Source organism: Alosa alosa, chromosome 7 (genome assembly GCF_017589495.1).
Source record: "Alosa alosa isolate M-15738 ecotype Scorff River chromosome 7, AALO_Geno_1.1, whole genome shotgun sequence".
NCBI classification, from domain to species: Eukaryota; Metazoa; Chordata; class Actinopteri; order Clupeiformes; family Clupeidae; genus Alosa; species Alosa alosa.
In genome coordinates, this window is record NC_063195.1 from 36,164,986 (window position 1) to 36,177,816 (window position 12,831).

A 12,831-nucleotide genomic window follows, 5' to 3' on the forward strand; every position below is an offset into this window, starting at 1 on the left:
TTTGCATATTTAAACATTTAAATAATCAAATACATCTTAAAAGTTAAGTTAATAAAGTACCTTTCTTTGCTTTCATTTGATTCCCAATCAAGATACACTGGTAAAAATTGCTTTATATTACTAATATGGACTTCCGGGAAGTTCAGAAATGCAAAGTAATAGATTTTTAATCCTGTGATAAAATGTGCAATTAATTGCGATTAACTATAGCGATTCACAGCATTAAATCGCGATTAAAAAACAATAGTTTGACAGCCCTAGAAAAATTCCATCAACATAAACATAATACAGGTCAGCATGAAATGCTATTATAGTTTAGAAATAACGACACATAAACATCAACATTTTTCAACTTTATTTGGTCATGAAGTATAATGTTAAAAGTAGTCGCACCGCTTACTTTAAAGGCAATATATAGTGTTTTGTCACATAGTGATACTAGACAATCCTCAGAGGAGCATAGTTAAATAGCACGCAAATCAAAGGGACTTGTTGGCGCCTACAAGTTCAAATACTCAACGAGTGTAGATGCGAGTTTTGCTGGTCACACAAATGCGTTTTAGCAAAGCAAGCTTTAGTGGAATCCTGCTGTTGCGTACACAGTCTCACTGTCAATGTCCATTTAAATTATAGCCTAATCTAATGCACTGTTGTCCGAAATAAGAAGGAATGTGAGGAGACTGCTATTCATTTTAGAGCCTATCTACAATTGAAACTGCTGGTATCTGCAGCCTATGACGCAATGTAATAACCTTATGTCCTGGTCTATGGATGTTTTTTACAATTTAAAATGATACTTTTTAGATTTTAACAGGCCAAGTTGAAGAGCTGTTGTCCGTTATTGTTCATGCAAATATAGGCTGATTCATGTCCCCTTGCATTTTGCAAGGTCCATGGTAGGCGCCCGACAGAGATATTGTTTCATTTTGCGAGTGAGATATCCACGCTCTGGCGTCCCCTCTACGAAGTTTTCGCCCCCCCCTGTTGCTATTCTAAATGCAAAAAGGAGTTAGGGAGGGAGTTATGACAAAACCTTGACTGTTAACAAACTAGATCTAGACCCTAATAGAAAACTGTTAGCTTTCCTAAGCTATATAAGGTACAAGCTAGGCCCATTACACAACATAAGTTGTCACTAGGCTATGCTGACGACCCAAATAAAATCTCCTGCGACCCAGTTTTTGGGAACCTATGGTGTAGAGAGTCAAGGAGAATCTAGGATGGACACTGGTGTGAATGATCAGTATATTCAGTATTACTGATGACTTCAAGGTGGTGGAGACCCCCAAATCAAATACATTTTTTAAAAAGTATCGAAGAAGTATCGAAAGCGCAATTCTTGACTTGGTATCGAAACATCCATTTTGGTATCGTGACAATACTAGTCCCCGGAGCCACTTGGGGTTAAGTACCTTGCTCAAGGGTACAGTGGTAGAAGTTGGTTGAATCCACAGGTCTCAGGTTACTGCACGCTAGCCCAGCTCCTTAACCACTAAACTACCACTGCACCGCGGTTTAATGGATGTTACACCTAAAACATACCCATGATTAAGAAACATAACAACCACCCCTTTGGAACCATGCGCCAAATGTCTCATCATTTATTCCTTCATCAAAATATCAAAAGAGGACTGGAAATGCGCTTAAACTATACAGTACGCTTCAGAACATAGGAACAGACCGTCAAATAGGGCCCATTGTCCGTTTAGTTGCAGGACATAAAAAAACAGTAGAAAGTGATCCGTCTTTACACCATTTCTGTAGCCTAGTTCAAGTTCCAGCTTCTATATTACATTTACATTTATTCATTTAGCATACGTTTCTATCCAAAGCGACTTACATAGGTCAATTATATTACAAGGGTCATTGTCCCAGGAGCAACTTGGGGGTTAAGTGCCTTGCTCAAGGGCACAACGGTGGAAGCCAGGAATTGAACCCACAACTTTTCAGGCTACTACATCCTAGCCCAGCTCCTTAACCACTATGCTAACACCACTGTTTTAAACTAAGCTAAAGCCTTCCGGAACTCGCAACGTGAAAGAGAACACAGGAGAACAGCTACCCTGCACGCTAGCCCTACATGTAATGCACCATTTGGAAGTAGGTTCTAACCAAGATGAATGTGTGCGTGTGTGTCAACTTGGCAGAAGCAACAGACCGGTCGACATCCCTGCAGCATCCTCATACTACCTGCCCAGTGTCCTGATAATCCTATGGCCAGCCCAAGCATTGATTTCTTGTAGTTCAGGCTTTGTTTTTGGTTTGATGGTGGAATCCAAAACCAAAACTCATAATCCACAAACGGTCATGGTGGCAACACAAGGGGCACCAGGCCTCAGCTCTCGCAGAGCCTGCCAAAACTAATTGAGCTCCTTCTTTTTTCAAGACAGGTGCACCTTTTAACTAATTAGCCAATGGTAGTGGCATGGCTAGTGACCTAACCCATCTTAACAGTATTTAAACTGCCAATAGATCTCTGAAGTTCACCAACAAAAAGCACCCAAACAGGGGCGGAGTGGCAATCGGGACGGTCGGAAGTTTTCCCGGCGGCCGGCCCATAGAGCTTTTAGCGCGGCCGTGAGTCGTACATGAGAAATGCATTTAGAATTTTCTGCGAAAATCTCTGAGATCTACTTCACAATTTGGAGAAGTCCAACCAATATTTATACCACTAGCTCAATTTCTATGTCATTCATGGTTACCCTGCACACTCATCTCTCCCATGCTGATTTTTGTGTAGGCCTTCATGTTTATCTTAATTCATTTTTGTCTTATTCAGGTGTTACAGAACTTTCATGGTCACAAAAAAAAGACAATTTATTTTGTTTGTTTGTTCTTAAATTAACGCAGGCCTAGGCTAGAATGGAGCAAAGCCTCCTGGGAATGGGGAATGTGTTTCTGGTTTATCGAATGAACCGATTGCAGGTCAAGTCTATTTACAGAAATGTAGGGGGATAAATGAGCGGCCCCTCGTCTAATGGCATGACCCTACAAGTGATCAAGTTTGAGGAAAACTACTAGGATTTTTGACAGTCGACATATTTGCGTGGTTGCTTGCTGTTATACACATGGATGGAAGGCAGAGAGAAAGGTTAGCGGAGCTAAAGCATTGACGTTACTGCTAGGCAGAAACTAGCAGAAGCTAGTCTTAGATAGATAGATAGATAGATAGATAGATAGATACTTTATTGATCCCCAGGGGAAATTCAAGGTCTCAGCATACAGACAACACAAACACATTCTTCAACAGCAGAAAGAGTAATTTATATAAGGACAGTAGGAGATAAAGAATATGCTAAATATACTAAAATACAAATTATACTAACTAACACTTAATCTAAATCAATTCTACTGAGCCTGTGATTCTCTGTGCATAGTAAGGTAAGGTAAGGTAAGGTGCTCTGTGTGAATGAGTGTCATGGTGATAGTGCAATGGTGATAGTGGTCATGGTGATAGTGCAAATGAGTAAGTTTAACAGTGCAACAATGCAGAAATAAAGTAAAGTAAAGTCTATATATCTATATATTTAACTATTTTAAGAAAAGGTATAAGTGTGGCCACAGTTCAGCTGTGGCATGGAGGGAGGGGTTATGCATATGTGCCAATATAGCACGCAAACAGTGAGGCAGAAAGACAGTGGTAAAAGTGGCTAGTGGACAGACAGTATCCAAACATGGAGGGGGTGAAGAGGCAGACAGACTATGCAGAGAAGTCTATCTCTCCTCTTCCCATTGAACAGTTCAATGGCCCTGGGGACAAATGACTTTCTCAGTCTGTCTGTTGTGCAAGGCAGTGAGCGAACTCTCCAGCTGATCAGACTCTTCTGCTTAACAATAGTGCTGTGGAGTGGGTGACACTCATTGTCCAAGATGTTTGTTCAGGGTCCTTTTGTCAGATAGTGAAGTGATGCACTCCAGTTCAGCTCCCACTACAGAGCCAGCTTTCCTTACCAGCCTGTCAATTCGCCCCGCATCCTTCCTCCCCAACATACTACTGCATAGAAGAGGACGCTGGCAACAACAGACTGGTAGAACATCCTGAGGAGCTTGCTGCACACATTGAAGGACCGCAGCCTCCTCAGGAAGTACAGCCTGCTCTGCTCTTTCTTGTAGAGTGCATCAGTGTTAGCTGACCAGTCCAGTTTATTGTCCAGGTGGAGACCCAGATACTTGTAGGTGCTCACCACCTCCACATTGACCCCATCAATGTGGACTGGTAGCAGAGTGGGCTTAGACCTGCGGAAATCCACCACCATCTCCTTGGTCTTTGAAGTGTTAAGTTGAAGATGATTGAGTTTGCACCATTGCACAAAGTCCTCCACCAGGCTCCTGTATTCCTCCTCCTGCCCGTTCCTGATACACCCCACAATTGCAGTATCATCAGAAAACTTCTGCAAGTGGCATGACTCGGTGTTGTAGCAGAAGTCAGATGTGTACAGGGTGAACAGAAACTGGAGAGAGCACAGTTCCCTGTGGCACTCCGGTGCTGCTGATCACAGTGTCAGAGAGACAGTTCTTCAGTCTGACGAACTGTGGTCGCTCGGTCAGGTAATCTGTAATCCAGGTTACCAGGTGAGCGTCCACACCCACCTGCAAGAGCTTGTCTCCCAATCTGAGGGGCTGGATGGTGTTAAAAACACTTGGGAAATCAAAGAACATGATTCTCACAGCACTTTTCCCCTTGTCTAGGTGAGAATGTGTCCTGTGTAGAAGATAAGTGATGGCATCGTCCACGCCCACTTTCTCCTGGTATGCAAACTGTAACGGGTCTAGTGCATGGCGTACCTGGGGTCTGAGCATACCTAAGACCAATCGCTCCATTGCCTTCATCACATGTGATGTAAGAGCGACAGGTCTGTAGTCATTAAGCTCACTAGGGTGTGGCTTCTTAGGGACAGGAGTAAGACATGATGTCTTCCACAGTGTTGGAACTTGTCCAAGGCGTAGGCTCAAATTGAAGATGTGCTTCAGTGGCTCCTCCAGTTCAGCAGCACAGGCCTTGAGTAGCCATGGACAGTCTGTCAGGCCCCGCTGCTTTATTGCTGCGCAATTTCTTTAGTTGGACTGTCACTTGATCTGTTGTAATGGTGAGGGGTGTAGGGGTAGTCTTATGTTGATATGTAGCCTAGGCCTAGCCTATGACTAATTAATGGGCCACTTAGGCTGATAAATGGTTTGTGGAACTCGTTGGAACTGTCTATATGTAAGCCTATATAGGCCTACTTTAATCTCTACAAACCTATTCAAAGTGCCTGGTTTTTCAATTATTTAATTACCTGTGTTATTAGGTTGACATTGTCTGTAGGCTAGGCATTTTTTTTTATTTATACAGGCAACTATTGGAGTGCTATGATACCCAAGCATATGTCCTTGCATGATGCTTGAAATTTCCATCCACCCACAAAGCTGTTATACTGCACTTAAATATCTAGTTCCTTACACATTTATTGAAAGTGCCTGGTTTGTGGTTGATTGGCTTGTTGTATTGCATTAGCACAATCCATAGTTCCTTTCTCCAAATGTAGCCTATTAGTATTTTAAATTGACATAGGGGTGTGTTGGGGGGGGCAGAGCCGTCAGAATTTTCCCGGTGGATTTTAGTGCCCCCCTCCACCCCTGCACCCAAAGCTGCCATCTTTGCCAAAATAAGGAGATCTATGTGTTGGTCGAAGCTAACTACCTATTGCAAGTTGCACTGCAAGTTAGATCTAGGGTAGCAAAAATCAAAGTTCACTGTCTTAACGTACCAAAGATCACAGAACCCACTTAAAGGCAGATGACAAAAGTGTGTAGGGCAAAGCATCTGCATTTCAGATTTCTTCGTCCCCGCGAGAGTGTAAAAGGTGTGATAATCACAGGCCCTCTGGGATGCTCTTTTTAATAACATAATAACCATGTTATTTTCAAATAGGAAAAATTGCAAGATAACGGATCTCCTTATATGAGCAAAGACGACAGCATTTTTGTAGGCGAACTTCAGGGGTCTATAGAAACAGATTCTTTTTGATGGTGTTTCCTGCTTCATGTTTCACTTTTTAGCAGACAATTATGGGTGATGGGATCTCCTTATCATTTTAAGTCAATGGAGAGCTAGTATATTTTTCTTGTAAGTTCATCTTCGGTTTTGAGGCATTGCTCTTCATCTGTCTATATCTTAAACCATCATTGGCTATAGCTCCTTGTAGCATGCTTTCTAGATATCTGGAAGAATCTAAAATGCTAGATATCCAGTCTTACTCTTGACACAGCATTGACTGCCTTTGATGGTACAACCTGAATTCCGAAAAAGATGGGACGCTTTATATGTGAATAAAAAGAATGCTATGATTTACAAATCATGACGACCCTATATTTAACTGAGAATAGTTCAAAGACAACATATCTGCTGAAGGAGAAAAATGTTGTTTTGAAAAAATATGTTTTGAATTGTATGCCAGCAACACGTCTCAAAAAAGTTGGGATGGGCATTTTTACCACTGTGTTGCTTTAGCTCTTCAATTAACAACATTCTGTAAATGTTTAAGAACTGAGGAGACCAGTTGATAGAGTTTTGAAAATGAAATGTGGTCTCATTCCTGCCTGATTTAGGATTTCATTTGGGGTCTTCTTAATCATGATGCACCCAATTTGACAGGTCTGGATTGCAGACAAGCCATTTTAGCACCTGGACTCTTCCCTTTTAGGAGAAATACGGTTTAAATATGTGCAGAATTAATTTTGGCATTGTTTTCCTATAATAGTCAACGTCTTCTCTGAAATTACATGGTTTGGATAACAGTATGTGTTGCTCAAAACCTGTGTACATAATTCAGAATTGATTGTGACTTGCCAGATGTGCAAAATACCCATGCCATAAGCACTAACACACCTACACACAGTCATGGAGGCTGGGTTTTGAACTGAGCACTATAACAAGTTGGATACATTGGATAGTTGAATTGTCCCTCTCCTCTTTAGCCCAGGAGTCCATGATTTCCAAAAAGAATTGCACATTTTGATTGGTCTACCCATAGGACTCGAAGTTTTCCAGAGCCCATACAATGATTGCCTTTACAGAAAAAGGTCTCTGGATTCTCTGAATATGTTAATAATAATATGGAATGTACATGATAATCTTTAAATCCTTCATTATTCTTCTTTGTTTCATCATCAGGGATGCAAACAGAGTTATGGTCAAAAAGGAGTGAGATTATCGAAGCCCACGCCCCCACAGTAAATATCATTTATATTACATTTTGCCACCACCTCTGCCATCCAGGGCTCACCCTATTCACACAAAAATGTTCTTTATATGAAAATACACTGTCCCAGTTCCTTGGCAGTGATGCAAACACATGTGAGGTGAAAAAAGAGACAAAAAAGCATGACCAACCAACCCCCCACCCCCCTCGTAAAAACCCAAAAACAAAACAGTCTAAGATAGTTCCAGAAATGTATCTTTATGGATATATAAAACCATTATCATTGTTATGGTCTTGTTGTTGCACAATTGAAAATAAAGCAGTAAGTGAAAACATGCACATCGGTGGACTGCTTTACTAATGCAAAATTGCAAACTATTACAATGATTTCATTGCATTACTCAGCATGGTTGCACAGTGCTTGCATGAGAAATACTTCCCAAAAACCTTTCCTAATTGTAAGGATGCCATATAGGGGTGTAAATCACAAGTTTAATCACAATTCGATACAATATTGATTCTTTAAGCCAATGATTGGATTATTTTCGATCCTTCAAAATTTTTAGCAATTCCATGTGTTACTGGGGTCTGTTGTTCATAGGAAATTATAGATTTTGATTAATTTTCATGGATTCAAAAATGCCAAATATTATAGGCTTAATTATAGGCCAAATACTGAACATTGACTGTGGAATCAGGTAACACACTTTTTTTCTCTTTTCCTCCCCTAAAACCTCCTGTCACTTGCCAGATGCTTTTGAATTGAACATGGTTTAACTCATATGTTGCAGTCGAAGTGAAAGGAAACTAGCCTATTTGGAATATTCTGTAGGCCTGCTGTTCCTTTTATGAGAGCAATTTAACTGACTGAACAAGTTTTCATCAGGCTATTGAATGCTTTATATGTGAATGCTATATACTTAATTTACCATTAGCTAGATTAGAATGGTTCTATACGCAGTTGTCATATAAATGCAGTGTTTTTTTAGTAGGCTATTCAAAGCATTTCATGTTCGTCACTCGTGTTGTAGGCCTATGTCTTGAGTGATCGCTGTCCCTTTAAATGTCTGGGACTTTAAATTAGGCCTACGTTTTGACTCTGTGCCGTTTTTGTTGATTAACGGCGCCTTCTTTCATTCAGTTTTCCTACCGTTTTAATTAATGACACACGCAATTCCGTGGTTGAAGTAAGGAATAGTTTTTACCCGTATTCTTGCAATTCCCACATAACATTAAATACTAGGCCTAGGTCACTGACAGGAATAATTTTATTATTGTACGGTTCCGGATGATCAGTCAGATAGCAGCGTGTTGCGTGTTAAAACTTCCACCTGAAGTAGCTATACTGCGGAGGTAAGAGCGCGAACTGAGAGAGTTGCCTCCTAACGGAGCCTATATTGTCTTAGCTGCTATCAGAACGATAGACTACAGCTCCTTTGCTACATGATCAAAGATGAGTGGAGGTTATCAGAAGCACATTAACCCAATATATATGAGAAACGCTCTGGTTCCTCTTGTAGCCTGCGGTAGATGACGTGAAAAAAGCTAGAGTCGCCGGAAAGCATCCTTGATGATCAGCCCCCATTAAAAAAAAAACTCTTCGGATCTGCACGATTCACACAAGTCACCCAAACTGACGTGAAAAAAGCGGGAGGCGCCGAAAAGCGCCGTGTTTGCATCCCTGATCATTTGCGCACACACAGATTTACAGAGTGATAAATACCTCCACATCTTTACTTCTGAGAGACTCATATAAAGCACAGCTTAAAGCAACACTATGGAGTTTTTCAACCTTTATAATATCGTACATCGACTTACAACAGGTTGAATGACACGTATGCCATAGCCTGACGGGGTCTGTATCGTTTTTACTGGCACTACGGAACTTCTGGGTGCGGGTAGTAACCCGAGCACAAAAAGAACTACAAAATTCGACTGCTTTACGGCATACCTCATATAAAAATCAGAGCTGAAATCCTTTAGTCTTAACTTAGCCTTACACGCACGGGAGAATACGGCCCTGTCTGAATAATGAATGAATAAATGAATGAATGAACCCTTCAACCCATAGACATCAACAGCTCACCTTTCTAGGAGTCCTCTAAGTAGCACAAAGATGAGAAGGAAAAAAAGAATAAAGATGGGAAATTTATTGAGTTAACAATCTAAAGGCCAGTGTCCATTGACAACGTCATTTGGTTGAATGCATCTAACTTTCTGATACATCCAGCCACAATGTTGCTGTCAAAATGGTGAAAACAAGACATTTAACAATACTGACATCTTATAATTATCATACAAAAATGTCAGTCAGATATATTTTTTTTTCACTTTTGAGATATGCATGCCTATTCCATTATGACTTGTCTATCTCTATGTCTTTGAAAATTGACTATGAAAATTGCTGCATAAACCAATATTTCATGGGTACCATTCCTCTTATTTCTGAACAAACCCTTATTTTTGCTGGAAATTGGCATAGTGGTGTAGGTTCATCTGTAAATTTCTACTCTCATTAAAATTATTATTTTATCCATCACTGATGTCTGTCATTAATGGAAATATTTTTTTCCAAAAATGAGAAAAAATTATATTCTAAATCACACTTACAATTTCAAGACTCTGTAGAAATCTAGTCCACTAGTATAGGAATACACTAGACATTTGGAGATGGTAAGTTGTCTTTTTCAAAAGCAAGAAACTCTGAAAAGTTAACCTAAATGTAGGTTTACCCATGTTTTGACTCCCTTGGTAAAGCAGCATGAAGTGCAAGCCAAATGGGCTGTCAGTGGGTTTTGTTCTGTTAAAAATAACAAAGTTCTAAATTCTAGTGTCTTTCTTGGCATGTCCTACGTGGTCAATGGACATTGACCTGAAGAGCTAGAAGAGGAAGACAAGGCAAAAATGATTTTGAGTTTGTTAGACTCAAAATCAGCCCTCTATAATTCCACCGTGTACAAAGATAGACTTTGGCCAAAGTCAGACCCATCAAGACAAAAAGAGTGGACAGAGAGAAAGTCAAGATTAAACAGAAAGCTATAAGAATCTTTAAAACACTTACCTGTTCCCACAACAGCTCTGCCACCTGGTCAATCATGCTGCCCACTTCTCTGAACTCGCCAGAGTACTTGATGTATGCCCAGGTGCACAGACACACCAGTGCTATACCCATGATGAAATTACAAATTGTGGCTACAGAGTTTATGCCAAGAAAACCGGTCAACATGGATGCAACATACATGGAAAACATCACTGCAAATAATGTTGCTGGTGTACGGGCAGCATAAAAAATGTTTTTTCCATCGTTGTGCTTGACGAAATTGGCATAGGCCTCATCCAGCTCAGCCTCAAGCTGCTCCTGATATCGCCGGCAGAAATCCTCCCCACCCATTTTTTTGACTGACCGGAACTGCTGCACTGAGTCCTGCTTGTACTTGGCATGCCTGTGCTCCAGGTCTGTGGGAGCAATGTAGGGCTTGTCACCACCACATACCTGTGAAAAATATATGAATGTCATTTATTAAAAGATGCTCAGATTCTTAAAAATTGCCTTCACTCTAAAGTCAGGTAAACTCTTGATACAAGCCATGGGCATCTACTGTAATGCCGTTCTGACGGGCCGCCCAGTCTGCACCATTAAACCCTTTCAGAATTATCCAGAACGCTGCGGCACGCCTCGTCTTAAATCAACCCAGAAGGGCACGTCACCCCGCTGCTCATCAAGCTCCAGTGGCTACCTGTAACCGACCCCATTAAATTAAAATTGCTTATGCTTGTCTGCACGGTACTTTACTGTATCTTGATTGTTGTAAGCCACTTTGGATAAAAGCATCAGCTAAATGACTAAATGTCAATGTAATGTAAAATGTGGCGTGTTTGTTTGTATTAGTCTAATATGTAGATTCTACTGTTTTTGTTTGTCTTCATTTGTCTTCTTTCTTGATTTAACTATACTATTTTAGCTTGTTTTTGCTTTTTGCTCATTTGTATATAGCTTTTCTACTTATTTGTCTCATCTTCACTAATATGAATAAAACCTGAAGACATGTCTTTGATAGGGCCCAGTCAGATGCTCCCCGCCACACCAGCCTAAGGATAAGCCCAGAAATCTTTATACAATTATTATTGTCATTATTATTATGCTATTGTTGTTGTTATAATTAGTAAAGCGGTCGATGTTTTCCAAGGAAACATTGTTCACAAAAACTTGCATATCAGCAACTTTTTGAAAACATATCAGAGGACTGGTTCAGTAAAGTAAAATTGCCAATTCAATAATAACAGCTTCAGTGTTTTACTAAGTATGGTTGCATGACAAAACAGCAGCAATTATATGGGTGCAGACTTCAACCATTGTTTTGGGAAGTTTTCCTCATGCAAGCATCATACTGGTAGGCACATGGTGAAAATATTTACATGCTTTTTATAAAATACTGTTTGAATGTCAGAACACAATGAGGAGCAGATAGGCATAAATAACTGATCTGGATATATTTATTAAACAGGAAGATTATGTTATATTCAAATCTGACTAATAATGCTCAATTCTATACAGTGCATTATCCCGTCTCCATGTTCTTTTTATGCACAGTTGCAGGAATCCACTTTGTTGTATTGAATATTGTTACCTCTTCGCCTACCAACCAGTGTTTCCCCTAGAAATGTATCCAGCAGCGGTGCTGTTAATCATAGGAAGCTAAAGCTGACAGATTGAGAGTTACACATATGGACAGGATTATTCATGTTTTCTTTCACCTTTTTGATTTACATTATTAGAAATTATTACACAGCTCTTCACAAGGCAAGTAGAACGCTCCATTGACTTGAATGGGCTTTCCCAAAGTTCTACGGTGAAATATTTTCATGTAATTACCGCTGCAAACATATAACTAGATGTACCGCATAGCGGTACAAAATACGACCGCCGCTCAGTCCTGTACATCCATTCCACGAAAATAATTCATATTAATGAATTTGTCTCCATCTTCTACTCCATCCCCCACTCTTGAAACTTTTGTGTATGCTTGTTTGGAATGTGTGTTTGCGGGCCGCACACAAAGTAGCCTACTGGCGCTGCAAAGGTGAATAGATTTGCAGCACTTGCCAAAAAATTTGTAGCATTGTTATAAAACCTTTAAAATATCTAAACAATCACAAGTAGGGCAGTTCATCACAGTCCATCCATTGCAACTGGACTGATGAAAGGTACACCTGTAGGCTACATTGTATTTGGGAAAAGCAGAAGGTAGCAGCATAATGTATTTATTTATTTATTTTTTATATTTAACCCTGTCAGTTCCATGCCGTTTTCAACAGTTATCAAGAAGAGAGGTCATGGATTTTTGTGAATGTTTCTTCTTCTACATATTCATAAGTTTAGTCATCTAGTTCATATGATATTCAGCTTTATTGTCAATGCACAAATTAAATACCAGTAGTCTAAAACAAAATGCCGTTTTACCCAGTGGTGCAAATAACTGACATGTCCAAAAGGGCCTTCATGAAATGCGTTGCGAGACTGTTCATAGACATTTTAACAGGCCAAGTTGAAGAGCTACTGTCCGTTATTGTTTGTGCAAATAATATGCTGATTTATGTCCCCTTGCATTTTGCAACTATGAGGTCCATGGTTAGTCTGGCTTTCGCCAGA

The 12,831-nt window shown here is 40.1% G+C and overlaps 1 protein-coding gene across 6 annotated transcripts in view; it reads right to left on the reverse strand.

Moving 5' to 3' along the window:
- Positions 1-12,831, reverse strand: part of zgc:158270 (uncharacterized protein LOC791213 homolog) — a 42,657-nt gene that overhangs the window by 4,019 nt on the left and 25,807 nt on the right. For 3 of the 6 annotated variants that reach the window (XM_048247362.1, XM_048247358.1, XM_048247363.1), the window contains exon 12: positions 7,421-10,674. In XM_048247362.1, coding sequence (XP_048103319.1) covers positions 10,039-10,674 — 636 coding nt within the window. In that variant the 3' untranslated portion in view covers positions 7,421-10,038. Of the gene's footprint in view, positions 1-7,420; positions 10,675-12,831 lie in introns of those variants that run through there. The other 3 variants (XM_048247361.1, XM_048247360.1, XM_048247359.1) reach the window with 2 other exon arrangements.